Raw genomic sequence first — 15,556 nt, forward strand, 5'->3', positions numbered from 1 at the left:
GAAGCTGTGTCTCATGGAGAAGAAAAAGACAATTCTTGTAAACATTGTGTATTTCAGTGGGATATAGCGTAGAAACAAGGTTTACCACAGCAAGGAAATTGTTTTAAAAGTTGCAGCCTGCCTCCACTAGATACAGCATACTTATAAGTAGCACCAATTAAATTGTCTTAGCAATATGTATTTTAGGAAATAAACTCATTTTCTTTCCTTAGTCTAAGCAAGCCTAATTTCCCTGAGTGCTGTCTCTTCCTACCAGCATACTATGAAGACAACTGTCTTTTGTGTGGTATCTCACATTGTAAAGACAGCGCCAGGCTGAAGCCTAGGTACGACAGACCAGAGCCATGCACCCCAGGGTTTCCAGTACGCATCTCACATGTCTCCAAAGAGTCCTTCTTAAAGTGAAGAAAACCTTGGATCTGTGTCCATGGTCTGGTCTGCAGAAAGCCTGAAAAAAAAATAATCCTACATAAAAAAATTCCCACACACAACAGAGATGTACATTTTCTGTGCGACTCAATGTATGTTTGGTCTACCTGCTGGCAAGACCTCATTATGTGTACAGCAGGAGAAAAGGGGGCAGTGAGTCACCTCCTGTTGCTGCTCCGTTGCGGCCCCACCACTATGTCATCAGCAGTGTCCACATCTTCTTTCCTCTCAGATGAAACCCATGATTGCGCAGTCTCCCACCAAACTAGCAAATGGCCTTTCTTTGAGGTCTTTGAGTTCTACTTAGCAGCTTTGCTTGCAAGTAGGACTACAACACTGCTTGGACTCTCATTCAGGTACCTTCCCGAAAGAGAAGCATCTCCATGGTCTCCACAGCTACTGAGAAGTCTGAATTTAAAAAGAGCACAAAATCAGACATAAAGACTTGTGCACAGGGCACACAGCAGTGAAATTTACCTCAAATATATATATAATTTTTAACACCTTTTTCTCGCAGAAATTAACTGCTTTTCTTACCTGGTACACAAATATGTTCATCAGAAATAACACATGCAAAAAGCAACAAATGTGGGCAGGGATGCTGTAACACTCTTTATTATGCTCCAGCATGTAAAATGGTACTGAAACCTTTGACACAGTTAATGTCACTCAGGACACCTGGGAATCTTCTCTTGTCCACTCAGCAATGTTTTTTCTCCCAGAAGGGTTTTCCAGTGATCTGGTTACTCATATACTAGAGCCTTCTGGTTCCACAGACATGTCAAGACTTCCCATGCCATTCAGGCTTTTTCTTGTGGTAACACCTCTGCCAATGGCTGCTCAGATGGGGAACAGACTGGAATAGAGATGGAATGCAGAGTGGTCCTGACCTGGTATGAACTCTGTCTCTGCCAATAGTATGATATCTGAGATGGTGCTAACAAACTCACAGGTTTTGTAGTGTAGGCTGTTGGCCAAAGACATGGGAAGTGGCAAAAGGAGGGAGATTACTCCAAGACTTATTCTCTGATTAAATTTTCACTTCATTACTCGCACTCTCCTTTTGTGCTCCCTTGCTGCCTTCCTCCCTCCCATTTCAGGGCCAACGCAGAGACTTGGGAGTGTCCTGCTTCCCACCAGAGGTGATACTTCACCAGCTCTGAGTATACTCAAGGTGTAATGTGGGAGTATTAGCGGGAAAAAAAGCCCACTGCAGCCAAACCTTAATCTCACACACTGCTCTGGGGGCTAGCTTGATTTTCAGGCCTGTGGAATGCTTTGAAAGTCTCTGCAGTGCCACTTGCACACAGCAAGCCAGAACAAAGTTCCATGGGTAGCCTCAAAGACACACCTGCATAAGCCATCTCTGCCATCCATCACCCCTCTCAGATTGAATGACATTTTAGGGGGGATTGTGGTGGCCATAAGCACTGCCTACATGGTCACTTGAATGTGAAGTTTCAACCAAAGATAACCCATCTTCAAGCACTCAAACCATTTAACTGAAAATAGCTTTTCCTTTTGAATCTTCCTTGTAATTTTCAGGAATAAAATAACCACATCTAAAACACTGACTCCCTGACCAAAAGTTTATGACAAAAGCTACACAAATCATTAATTTAGGGCTCAGTGAATAATGTGCTTTGGCCATGAATAATTGTGCTCCCCAGTTCCCATTTTGACAAGAAAATGGAAATGTTGAAGTTTGTCACAGGTATTCTCATGAGTATGGACGGCTGGGTTTTGGATTTTTTCAGCTCAGCCACACAGTTGAAAAACAATCATGCACAGCTTAGCCCAGAGCACTCCCCAGCTCTTAGGTTGGCTGCGTAGCAAACTTTGCAAAACACAGATGCCATCTAGGAACATGCAGCAGTCAGTGATATGAGGATCCAGAAAGCCTGTACTAGTTCTGGCTTATGCTGAGCTTTTTCAGACATTACATTATATCCTGTTTCCTGGCTGCTTTGTGCAACTCTGGAGTTGTATTAGCCTGATTCTTCCTCTAAGGTACCTTGGGTTGGTTTTGGTTGGTTGTTTTTTTCTTTTTGTGTTTTTTTTTCCCTTCCTCCTCATCCTTTTTGATTACCGGTTCTTATAGTTTCAGCCTGTGAAACAGACTCCTTGGCCTTGTGAGATTGCTGTATGATAGGGAAGCAAGTGCACTAGAAGAGGAGCGTGTTTCTTCATGGCAATAGGTGGGTGCAAGAAAGCCATGGGTGAGAGCACCCCACAGATCTCCCAGTGGGACAGAAATGCCACAGCCCTTGTGATAAGGAAGCAGCTCCTGGGGACAGGCCTCTCTCCAGGCGGTGAGCTTTCCTCTTCACCACCCAGCTCCTTTCAGACACCCAGTACTGAGTGTACACAGGCAAGATTTCCAAGGAGGACATGAAGATCACTTGCAAGACAGCGGGAGCAAAACATCATTTACAGGGGAAAGGATCCCTCTTCACCTTCATGGCAGAAGTTGAGGGCTGCTCTCAGAAGAGGGCAGGGGCAGAAGTCTCAGGTGTTTTAGCTCTGGGCAGGATTCTTAACCACCAGGCAGTTCCCTCTCCTCTCCTGAGAAACAGCAGGAAATGATTTGGATGCAAACAAAAGGATTTGGGCAAACAAGAGACAGAGAAGAACACCTTTTAGTTTAAAAACTAAGGGAATTAAGGTGATATGCATGGAGGCTGTGGGAAATTTCATTTCCACTACAACAAACTAGTTGGGGACATTCTAGGAGGTAGTCCCAGGCTGTGATAAAGGAGAAAGAAACCAAATATCTGCAGGGTAAAGGTGAAATCCAAATCAGATACTTAGCTCTATAATTTTTATTTTAAAAACAGGAAATAACATTAATAAGCATATAAAACCCATCCAAAATATTCACAATGCTGTTACAGAAGAAAACAAAGAGATACCATGTGAGAAAGACCTACACATTTCAGTCCAAGCCAACACACATCTCTGATGTATGGAATGCTCTTACGCACAGCTGCAGGGGAATTTGCTAACAGAGATGCCTACATACAAACATCATGTCTGGCAGTGCTGGAGGATCAAAGGAAGGACACAATATGTATAACTTAGCCAAAATATGAAAATTGGGGGAAAAAAAGTAATATAATACTTCTGAGAATAAATATCTGGCATGGAAACCTGATGGAAAGCTAGGGAAAAGTGGATGTAATAGGATTGCATTGTGCAAAGTGCTTCAAATGAAGTCACAGGAAGTACTTAAAAGCAAGTTTTACTTCTCTTTGCAACTGTTTCTCATTAGGGAAGGTAGAAATGTCATCATTCTAGTTACTGAAAATGCCAGATCCACTGACCTGCTCTGAAGCAGTCAAGAAAGCTTGGGCTATCCATGCAACGGCAAGTTTGGTCTCATTGCTAGGTTTCTGAACCTTTTTTCCTTTTATTCACCTTGGAATCTGTGGGCCTGTCTCTCTTCTAAGATATACAGTGATGAACTCCAGGATGAGTTTGCAGTTAGATCTGAGTTTGATCAAGTCCAAAAACTAAGATCTTAGAGCATGAGTTTAAATCGGACCTACTTCTGTGCTACCTTTAGATGGTTTGTGCAGATCTAGATAGACAAGGGCCTGGAGTGTCTCTTGACACAGTGTTGCAGTCAGTGAGGCAAAGCTCCCAACCCTTGATTGCAAGTTATACCATATGTGCTATTATTTTACTTTCCTCAACTGAGCTCTGCTAGAACTGTGCTAGCTTGGCAGCAAAGGTAGATGTATGCATACTCTCAATTGCCTAACAGTACGATGAGCTGGGAAACCAATATTTACTGATGTACAATTACTGTCTGCCATGTCCCTTTTAACAGAAGCAGTATTACAGAGCTGTACTCATCTATACAGCATGCTGCACACTGGTGAGCATCACAATATCATGCAAATCTTCCAGAGAGGATACATAGGGCAAAAACATTTGGCCTACAACCAACCAGTGGACTGAGCACTACAGACCTTTCACAGTAAGCTAGCAAGTTCCAGTAGCTCTGGTCCCTGGTCCTGCATTGTGACCTTTATGAGCTTACACACGCCGTAACTGACCAGGCCTTTGTCCAGAAGGGTCATGCTACATGCCTGTATCCAATATTTATAAGAACAATTGCTAAGAAAACATAGCTTTGGAAAATAATTTTTATCCTCACACCTTTAAGTAGCAATCTGCAAATTTCAGACTTCCCGACCTACTAGAATACAGCACAGCAGGAAAAAAAAAAAAAAATTAAGAGAAGGCAGGAAAAGTTACCTTCTGGTTTGCAATCACCACCCTCAATCATCCCATAAAATGCTTAACCATGACTGAAAATATAAACTAACAATAACCATTCACAGCAGTACCACGCTTTCCAAATGATGCTTGGCAACAATATTTAAAATTGCCTCCCAAAACATCCCAAATAACAGATATTTTAGTGGGCAAACAAACATACCTCTTCTCACAAGTACGCAATTATTTGCTTTTCTTTCCAGAGGGCACAAATATCTTAAAGGTGATGTGCATAATTGGTTCTGTTGTACATACTATCCAAAATACCCAACCTCCTGTTAGTACATTTCTCCTTCACAGTCTTATTGCACCTCAAGTCCACAGCATCTTTTGTTAGAATAGCTATTTCTCTTAAATGTCTTCAATTTCATTATCTGTACATTTTTGTACACCATTAAAAAAATAAATATTTACAAAGTGACATACAAATAAATAAAAAGTAAAAGTATGCTTTCGGTCTGTCTGTACAAAAAAATAAAATAGCAGGGAAAAATATGCATGTAACTTGGTCCCCTTTTTCCTGAGGCTGAGAAAAGTACACACTGGATAGGAAAAAGCAAGGAGATGGCTTTTTGGTAGGCTTGTTAAATTCCAGTGTAACACTGCACATACACAGAGTAGACTCAAAGGGCTGGGGACTTGTTTGGTGGGCCACTTCAACTCACTATAAAAATAGTAATTAGATTCAAATATGTAACGCTCATTGCGTGCATAAGTATGTTAACGCCAAATAGCAACTACAGGTGAGAAAAGCAAAAATATTGCCAGCTCTTCTCTGTCGTCTTGATGTTTGTGACAGAGAAGATGAGATTATTTTTGCAAGTGCCAGGTGCCTTCCAGTATCTGAACATGGGATCACCCATATTGGATTTGCTTAATGCTGGTAAGCCTGGCAGAATGGGGGAGTATGTGGGTGCAAAGAAAAAATAGCAGCAATTGAGGGGAGAAAAAAAAGTCCCAGTTCTTTCTCATAGTTTTCTTTACTCTTTCTTTTAATGACTCTTTAAGCATGTAAGAGTCGAAGAAGGGGTGTGCAATGAATCTTAGGCAACTTCTTTGTCAGGTTGTATGCTGTTCAGCTCCACCATGGGGTTCTTCTCTACAGGTGATGTGGGGCTGGCTTCTGCTCGTCCTTCAAAGCCCCTGGCGATGTCTTCAAATGTCCTGCCCTTGGTCTCTGGCACTTTGAAGAATGTGAAGACAAAGAAGATGACCAGAAAAACAAGGAAGATGAGGAAGACATACGAGCCACATAGTTTCTGCAAGGAGGACAAAAAAAAAAGTTTTAATTTGAAAAGCTCATAAACCTAAATGCAAAGTCATTTCCTGTTGACAGGTCAAAATTCTAAAACCTTTCTCAAACAACATCTTTACTGACTTTTTCTCAATACAGCATTTTTTGAAATCAGGTTCCTATGGGCTTCTGAAACATTTTAATCTTCCTGGGTGTGACCAAAATTGAGGCTTTTAAAGGGAAAGCCTTGATGTGCTAATTAAGATGGCTCTTCCAGCTACTTGTAAGCTACAGGCAGTTAAGACAGAAGAATAAGGTGAGCCACAACTTAACCTTCAGCAACAAGCAGAACACAGAATCAGGGACGCCTGGAAGACTGACCAGCCCTCTGCTCAAAGCAGAGACAACTTTAAGGAGAGATCAGGTTGTTAAAGGTCATACAGTCATGTTTTGAGGTCTCCAAGGATGAAAATTCTACAGCCACTCTCTGGACACCTGTTCCAATGCTGCAGAACTCTCACAGTGCTTTGTGGACTGGCTCTTTACCTCTGCATAGGGGAAGAGCATCCCCACCAAGAAATTGGAGGTCCAGTTGGAACAACCAGCCACTGCCATGGCTGCAGGCCGTGGTCCCTGGCTGAAGAGTTCTGCCACGATGAACCAGGGGATAGGGCCAGGGCCAATCTCAAAAAGAGCCACAAAGCCAAAAGTGGCAATAATGCTGATGTATCTGATCCACCCCACAGTGTCCTGCAAGAGAACAAAACATGATCAGCTGCAAATTGAGAGGCAAATATGGCACAACACAATAGCATCTCCAGTGTCACAACTTTCTCAGCTGCACTGTGGCATAGTTTCCACAGTTAGGAAGTTGTACTCTCCACTGCACACTCAGCTCTAGCCCCAGCTGTATCTGTACAGGGCAGAATTCCAAGGCAAGGCAGATGTATAGTCTAATAGGTCCCAGGTCAGCCTGGACAAGAACACTAATTACCTTCAGAGCTAAAGCGACGGTCATAAAAACAGCACACACAGCCATGCCACCCAAACCGGCTAAATGGAGGGTCCTGCGCCCCGCACGCTCCACCAGGAACAGCTGGAAACATGGCAGAAGGAAAAAAAGAATATTTGTTACTTTGGCAGCAAGAGCAGAAGAGGCTGCCTTGCTCAGGTTGCCTTGCACCTCTTTCATCTGCTTGTAGCCCTCATTGACAGTCGTGAGCTCAGGGCAGGTCACCAGGCTACTTCACTCTTGTCACATTTTTCCTCTCTGGTTTTCGCTACTGCCTTCTCTCAGCATTCTCTTCCCCCATGCACTTCCTTTTCACTGTCCCTTTCTTCTAAAATTATAACATCTCTTTCTCTCCTCCTCCTCTTCCATAATGCTTTTAATGCGTTCTTTGCTGTTATAGTCCATTGCCCAGCCCAATGCTTTGCCACAGCCTGTCAGTCACACCTCCCAAAGAAGCCCAGGCAGACAAGTTACCTCTCACCATAAGGCCCTGTTCCACTTACCGACACAACAGTGAAGACAGTGTTTACCACGCCAGCTCCAATGGTGGCATACACAGGCTGTGTGATCCCTGCTCTTTCAAAAATCCCTGTAGAATAATAGAATACCTGGGAAGAGAAGCCAAAGTTGGACGCTGTCATGATTCCAGTGTTTGAGACCATGCCTCTTGTTCCCTCTCTAATTGTCTGCAGGCCCAACAAGCAGCACTCAGCAGTAAAATATATTAATATCTTCATCAATGACACAGATAATGGGTTCCAGTGCACCCTCAGCAAGTTTCCAGATGACACCAAGCTGAGCGGTGCAGTTGATACACCTGAGGGATGGGATGCCATCCAGAGGGACCCGGACAAGCTCAAGAAATGGGCCCATGTGAACCTCATAAGGTTCAACAAGGCCAAGTGCAAGGTCCTGGGTCAGGGCAATCCCCAGTATCAATATAGGCTGGGGTATGAAGGCATTGAGATCAGCCCTGCAGAAGACTTGAGGGTACTGGTGGATGGAAAATTGGACATGAGCTGGCAACGTGCACTTGCAGCCCAGAAGGCAAATCTTATCTTGCGCTGCATCAAAAGAAGTGTAGCCAGCAGGTCAAGGGAGGTGATTCTGCCTCTCTACTCCACTCTGGTGAGACCTCATCTGGAGTATCCAGTTCTGGATGGGGCTCTGAGCAACCTGATCTAGTTGAAGATGTCCCTGCCCATTGCAGGTGGGTTGGAATAGATGACCTTTGGAGGTCCCTTCCAACCCAAACTATTCTATGATTCTATAGTGCTGTGCTACAACTTTAAACACTCAGAAGCTACGCTGAAGTGATCAGCAATATATAGGACACTTCTCAGAGACTTCAGAAGGCCTTCTATTATGTCACCTGAGAATGCAGTCACCAGATTTTTTTTTTTTTTTTTTAATACAACAGCATGCTTCCAGTCAAGGTTCATTCATGATGCAAGCCTGCTATGTCTTGCCAGGGTATGTGTGGGAAAAGTGAAAGCAAATATAATCTCCACCTTCCATCTTGGCAATCTCTGCAGTTATCACAAAACAGTGACCTCCAGTCAAGGCAGAAAAAGCAGTTTTTGGAAGCACAGTTGTCTCAATATCAGTGGCAAGTGCGAGTGTAGCCAGAGATAAGGGAGGGCCAGCAGGTGGGACAAGAAAATAACTCACAGCATTGATGCCCGAGAGTTGTTGGGACAGCTGCAGCATGATGGCGATGATGATGGCTTGACGGTAGCTTGGAGAACGGAAGAGCTCTGGCACAGTTGCTTTTTTCTCCTGGGACATTTTAGCACTCTCTTCTTTCATCTCCAGGATGTCTTGAGACACATCTTGTGTACCACGCAGCTTCTGGAGAACTGGAGGGAGGAATCCAAAAATGCTGGGTATAATACACACACAACCCTCACTCTGCCCTGCTGTTTCAGAGAGGGCACACTTGTCCAACTGTCAGTCAGTCTTTGGACCTGCCATGTGGGAAAGATCGAGCTTCTTTCTACATACAGCCTTCCATCTTTTCAGCCCAGAGGTCAAGGTGCTGTGATCATCACGGAAACTAGACCCAGATCAAACTTATATTTGATCCCTTAATTCTGTTCACAGACTTCCCAGAGCTGACTCTAGCCATGTACAGTAGCAGATGGAAAACACCCTTTGAGATTCACGTTAAATGTCAGCTGATTTTCTGCCCTTCAGGAAGGACTGACAGAGCTGCAGGAGCTGGCCCTCTGACATCCCACCAGGCCAGGTGCCACTCCAGTGCGCTCACTGGAGTGATGCTAGGTTTCTCAGATTTCCTGGCTCTGGTGCAACCTAAAGGATGGGAGGGTAGGCCTGCTGCCCTCTGGGTGTCACACCCTGATCCACCACAGGCTCCAGAGTCAGTCCTGGCCTCCCACTCCAATTCAGTGTGGGCTGGGAGCGAGAATACAGCCCTACCCCTTCAGAGATGAGTTCCTACCTGCTTGAGCTTTGTCCTCCTCCATCTTATTGATCAATAGGAAACGGGGGCTCTCAGGGCAGAAAATAAGAGCCACACACTGCAGGAATGCTGGGAAGATGGTGAACCCCAACAGCAGTGGCCAAAGTAGCTCAGTTCCCATGATTGCCTCCAGGCCAAAGATCTACATCAAGAATTAGAAAGAAATAGTCATTTCAATACTCTGATTCCTCACCCCCACACCAGTGAATGACAGGACAACATGCCACATCTGATGGCAAGTGTGGCCCACCTCACCCTCCCCCCAGCCCCTCCTTTCCCCTGAGGGCAGGATCAGGTTTTGTCAAGCCTACCTGGGCCACCAGGATGCCCACAACAATGCCCAGCTGGTTGAGGGTGCCAAAAGCTCCACGGAGGCTGGTGGGTGAGACCTCACTGATGTACATGGGCACAAAGCCAGTGCAGAGACCACAGAATAGGCCAATAACAAAACGGCCAATAATCAGCATCTCCACTGACTTTGCCATCTTAGAGAAGGCCATGAGAGTGCCACCAGCAAAGGCCAAGACATTCACCAGCAGCATGGAGTTCCTCCTGCCAGGGTAAAGATGTCAAGACTGAGCTTAAATTGCCAATACAGTGGGAAAAAATCACTGAGAAAGGGGTAAACCCACCCACGACCTCCCTGTCTCAGGGGTGAGAGGAGAACAAAGTAACTCCCGTTCAGCTCCTGCCTTGGCCTGCAACTCTTCTGCTTTCCTTTTGCAGGCCAAGGGCTTCCTCATCAGGCTCCTCCTCCTCCTCCCTTTGTCTCACCTCTGCCCTCTTCCTCCCAACACTCCATTGTAGAATGGAAAATTTCCCTAATGGCCTGAATCCCTCTTCCCAACTTACCTGCCAAATCTGTTGACGAACACGCTGACTGAGAAGGAGCCAATCATACCTCCTACTGAGAAGATGGCCACAGAAAGGGACCACAGAGAGGTGAGGAGCTCTGAGGAGACAACCTGCCCACTCCGTTCTGACAAGGTTTTGTTGAAGAACCTCTGGATGATCTGCAAGAGACAACAGATGGAGACAGAGTTATAAACCCACTGTAAGGCATTTTGCACTAGCAAGAGAGGAGTTTACTACTTCCTTCTGCTTTCATGGAGGCAAGAAGCAAGAACAGGCCCTAAAATTTCAGTAGGCGACAACGAGTTGTAGAAGAGAAGCATCAGGGTGCAGAAGGAGGAACTTTCACTGAGAAGTTCAGAGACAGGTAGCAGTATGATGAGGGAGAGCTTGCTTTGCTGAATGTGGCAGAGGTGGGCCAGCGATGATTAAGGAAACAAGTTTATCTTACAAATGTTCCTGGATGAGGCGAGTCACTAGCGGTGCTTGGGGGGGAAGTTGGGGGGAGGTAGTGAGAGAGAGTTGGGAATGATAGGGAGCAAGAAAATGTGACCAGAGAATGGAAAGGAACATTTCTGGCAGTACAAGAACTCTAACAGCAGGGACTGGCTTTCTGTGATGGAAATAGTTTCAGAGACACAGAAAGTTTCACTGAGCTAAGCCTGAAAGACTGCAGCATTATGCAAAATAGTCCTTCGTTGTCCTGTGGTCATGTGATAGGGCTGTGCTGCTGACTTCCAAGCCATCCTCTCTGATAATGAGGGAAATTCTGCAAGGGTTGACAGGGACATAATCTCAGAGCATCTGCCCCCAGCAGATGGCAGCAGGACATTAGCTAGGGAGGACCCTTCCCCCACCAACATGTGATGTGACATCTTTTCCTGGAGACAGGGTGGATGTGGTATTGGTGACTCAGTTCCCGAGAAAGAAAGGAACCATCATATAGTTACGAGAAAACCACATTTCTCGTTTTCTTCATCTCTTCTTTCTTAGGCTATAGTCAGTCATTAGGTGATTTGGTCAGAGTGCCCCAGTGACAACCCTTTTACAAGCACTGAATCTACACTTAAAATAAGGAATGAATAAACAAAGAAGCCTGAGGTGGTCCCTGAGATAGACTAAACCAGGGCAACAGTAATGCCTACCAACCCTCAAATCTTTTCTTCATGCTGGTCTCTACATTCTGCCATGGCTGGTTTCTTTTAATTCAAAACCGAAGTGGCTCACATTCCTCCATGCACCAAATATAGACCTCCCAAAAAACGGCAGGTGGACCCCTCCTGCCCCATCTGCACTTCTAATTAAGAGAATTAACTTCTCTGGTTGCTCTCTCTCACCAAAGCTTTTCCCTTCCTGTTTATTGTTGTAGTTGAAAGGGGTTTTAAATGTCTTCTTGACTTTATGAAGTCAACTACAACAAAACTATTAGCTCTTTGGGAGACAGCTCCTCTCCTTTTTATACCTTTTTCTCATCAGCAACTCACTCATACCATCTCTCTAACTTATTTTCCCTCTCACCTTCTCAGGAGCATTGATGACACCAGTGTTGTACCCAAACTGGAGAGATCCAATGGCAGCAATGGAAACAGCATAGATAAGGGGTGCTGTAATTTGCTGTAGAAAGAGATAAAATAATTTAGTTAATTTGGTTACTTTCTACACAACTTGAGTTTCTCTTCAGCATAAACAGCAGCTGTAGCTCATAGGTACCACATGCAAGATTCAGCAAGGTGGCTACCAGTAACAGAGACCCTGGAAAGAGAGATGCAACTGTAAGAAGTTGTGACTAGAAGTCAGGACTTCCCCTTTGTCTCCTGACCTTCAACTATTCTCAGCTCACTAGTAATGAATACACTGGCTGCATTAGTGGCAGTTATTTTGGGTTGATCTGCTTTACAGAAAAGCTTTTGCTGGCATGTAATGCAACAAGGATCTAATTCTTCCCCATGCCAAATGACAAGTTCCCATAAATTGAATCTCAGATCTGCCCAAGAGCTATTCTGGCAGTCACTCACACAGTTAAAACATACACTCTTCAGCAACAGGCCTGCTTTTCCCAGATTACAGCTCCCCAACCCTGCCCCAGGGCACCTGGCACAGCAGCCTCCTCACAGAGGAGGTAGCAGAGCTGCCAACCTTTGCGCATTTGTTTTTCTTGATGCTGTGGCAATACTCGGTATTTTAAATGAAGCACAGCCCCTGGAATTTGAATGTGTGTGAATCTCTATTAAATTAAAACAAACTACTGAGCCCTTAGAGTCATAGAGTAAGCTTGAAGGTTCAACTTAGAAGTCCCACAGACTGAGAAATTTAAGTGTGAGTAAAAAGCATCTGGCATTTTCTACATTTTTCAAACTTGTGGCATTTAAGCCAGCTCTGTGTTAGGGAGGCATGGGGGAGCAGGTGACTCAGGAGTTGGCACTTAAGATGGCCAGTGTTTGGGTTGGCACAATTTGGAAATACCATGTTTTTGTCTCAGGAGGGACTGAAAGCTTTTCCAAAAATATTAACAGTTCCTTTTCCAGGGCTTTCCAATTATTGTCCTAAGGCTGGCAGGGGAGAGAAAATTATTCTGTGGGGCCTACTGTCACATCTCTTCCAGTCTCTCACTTTCCCACTCAGCTCCAGGAACAAGGGCTCCCAAGGCTGCCCTAAACAGCCAATAACCATTTGCCAGTCCTCACACCACCTTTACCAATCTTTCAAGCCGAGAACGTAGATGTATCTGTCCTGCACAACCCTCAACATAGCTCAGTTAGGCCCCAGTAAACAGAAAATGGGGAAATTACTCTCAAGCATGGTTTCCCCCACCTACATCATATAAAGGTCTCAGGCTGAGCTCTCTTCCTGCCGAGGTTAGTGGTGGAGACAGAGACAAAGAGGACAAGGTCCTTTTCTTGCAGGAGGCAGATGATTCCTGAAGTAGTGTTCACATCTGAATACACCCTAGGGCAGGGGTGTCAAACTCATTTTCACCAGGGGCTACATCAGCCTCACAGTTGCCTTCAAAAGGTCAAATGTAATTTTAGGACTGTATAAATGTAACTATTCCTACAGTCCTAAAATTACACTTGGCTGTTTGAAGGCAACCACGAGGCTGATGTAGGCCCCGGTAAAAATGAGCTTGACTCCCCTGCCCTAGGCAGTCTAGGCCTTCTTCTCCCTGCCACCCTGTGACCACATCTCTCATTTTTGTCACAAGGAAACTTGGAAACAAATCACAAGGACACAACTCTTTCAAAGCAGCTGGATGCCTCTAAAAGGACATTAAGATATCTAAGCACTTTTAAGACTCCAGATCAGGTCCATCCCTAATCAGCAAGTATAACAAAGCTGAGGACAAAACCCAGCTCCCCGCATTTTCAACACGGTGACTCAACACAACAGCATCTTTCCCCCAGGGCTATGCTTTGTCATGGCTCAAAGTGGTCACAGCTGGATTTTTGCTTCTGGGTGCAGCAGGGACCACAGGGTACCTCCTTTGTGGGCACCTCTTACCTACATGGTACATACAGAAGGAGAGTAGTTCTTCTACCTGAGGGTAGAGGGTATTCATACTCTTCTTGCTGTTGTCTACTATTCATTTCCTACCCGGGTCTCATACCACCTAGACATCACATGGCCTGACCCATCCCCCACAGTGATCCAGACCGTGATCTAATGTATGCATCATTTGTTACTGCTGGAAATGCCTCACTTCCCAAAAGGCAAACAAGGAGCTCAGAAATAGTACAGCTACACCCACCCTAACTAAAGGCTGAAGTCTATACACCAGCAAGGAATTCAAACCATCACCCCCCCCTCTGACCACAGACATCAGCAGTGTTCATTATCCAGGAGATGCCTCTCACCAGTCCCCCTCTCCTTCACTGACTGGAACCTCAGAGCAGTACAACTTGTTGAACCCAGTTAAAGCAGCCTTCTCAGCCTTCCTCTGAGCAACCTTGACCAGATGCTCTCCTTTCCTCTGCCTCATCTTCTCACACTACCCGCATCTCCCATCAATATGGCGGTGAACGTGCCGGGCTTCCCTGATTCTGCCGTTCCCGTGTAACTGTAATCCCCCGGCATCACACACCGGGTTCAGCTGGATATTTGCTGTCTCTCTCTTTCCTCATGCCTGCCTACTTTTCTCCCTTGATGCATCCAAACACGCAGTCATTAGCTCACACCACTGGTGCACGCCCCGCTCGTAGCTGCAGATGGAACTACGATACCGACAAAGGCTCTGTCCCCTGCTCTCCGAAGGAGGGGAAATGATATGCTTTGATTTCTTCTTGAAATTTAAAAGTACCTTTACTACAGGCCATGCCAGCACCATTGAAAAAAAAGTGCCTTCAAGAGTAATCCGCTTTTAGCATCACGAATCCTGGGAGGACAAACGAGTGGTGCCCTGCCAGCAAAATAAACCTCATGATCAATACAATATGGAGAGCACCACGTGAATCATCAGGCCACGCGCCCGAAAATCGATCTGACGACCTGCAACAAACCCTTCTCAAAGCGCCTGTCCCCCCACCCCGCAGACCGGGCTTCTCCCGGGTCACCCCCTAAAGGGCCGCAGCCGCAGCCCTGCCGGAACCACCACCGCATCCATCCTCATACGACCAACACACACCCCGCGGCACCGGACAACGAGGCGGCGATGAGTCCCGGCCACCCTCCAGTCGCGACCACATCCCCCCCTCCCTGGCCCTCGGCCGAAAGGCCCGCGGACCCGAGAGGAGGCTGCCCGCCGGCGACCACCTCGCAGCGGCCGGAGGAGGAGGAAGAAATCCATGGTCCCGCACTACCTTTTTGGTATCCATCCTCGGCGACGAACGGCGAACGACCGCCGGCGAGAGGCTCCCAGTGCCTGGCCAACGGCTGCTGTGGAACGGCTGCCGCAGCTAACGGAACGCGCGGCTCGGCTCCCAGGCAACGCGGCCTCCCCGAGCCCTGCCAACAACCACGCGTGCGCCCCCCTGAAGCCGCGCGTTTATCGCCTCTGTTATGGGCGGGGGCCGGTGGGAGGGGCCAGGGAGGAGCTCCCCGGCATCCCGCAGTTACGGGGAAAAAAAAAAACAAAACCCACACATGAAAACAGCGACTCCCACCACTTTCTGACTGAAAACTGAAAACTGAGGCCGGCGGTCTTCCGGTAGCGTGCGTGCTGAGCCGCCAGGCCGCTATGGTGCACGGCGAACAGGGACGGGCGGCCGGCGGGCACCCCGTTGCCTCTGCTTCCCTCTGCCCCTGCGACTCACAGAATCACAGAATCACA

General features: G+C 46.3%; 1 protein-coding gene across 1 annotated transcript; it reads right to left on the minus strand.

Annotated features, from left to right (window-relative positions):
- Nucleotides 1-3,303: 3,303 nt before the first annotated feature.
- Nucleotides 3,304-15,221, minus strand: LOC135986093 (solute carrier family 2, facilitated glucose transporter member 3). Its single transcript, XM_065629867.1, has 10 exons — nt 15,087-15,221; nt 11,812-11,907; nt 10,294-10,454; nt 9,753-9,993; nt 9,421-9,583; nt 8,631-8,818; nt 7,463-7,567; nt 6,942-7,043; nt 6,494-6,697; nt 3,304-5,972 (listed from the first exon to the last, which is right to left on the minus strand). The coding sequence occupies exons 1-10, from the start codon at nt 15,099-15,101 to the stop codon at nt 5,757-5,759; spliced, it is 1,491 nt and encodes a 496-aa protein (XP_065485939.1). The 5' UTR covers nt 15,102-15,221; the 3' UTR covers nt 3,304-5,756.
- Nucleotides 15,222-15,556: the final 335 nt, after the last annotated feature.

This window comes from Caloenas nicobarica, chromosome 1, assembly GCF_036013445.1.
Source record: "Caloenas nicobarica isolate bCalNic1 chromosome 1, bCalNic1.hap1, whole genome shotgun sequence".
NCBI lineage: Eukaryota > Metazoa > Chordata > Aves > Columbiformes > Columbidae > Caloenas > Caloenas nicobarica.

Excerpts from the sequence above, each read along its gene's own strand:
- LOC135986093 (XM_065629867.1), bottom strand. Across the intron at positions 7,044-7,462 it reads CTGTCTTCACTGTTGTGTCG|CTGTTCCTGGTGGAGCGTGC; the intron begins GTAAGTGGAACA and ends CCATGTTTCCAG. Across the intron at positions 5,973-6,493 it reads TGCTCTTCCCCTATGCAGAG|AAACTATGTGGCTCGTATGT; the intron begins GTAAAGAGCCAG and ends TCCTCCTTGCAG.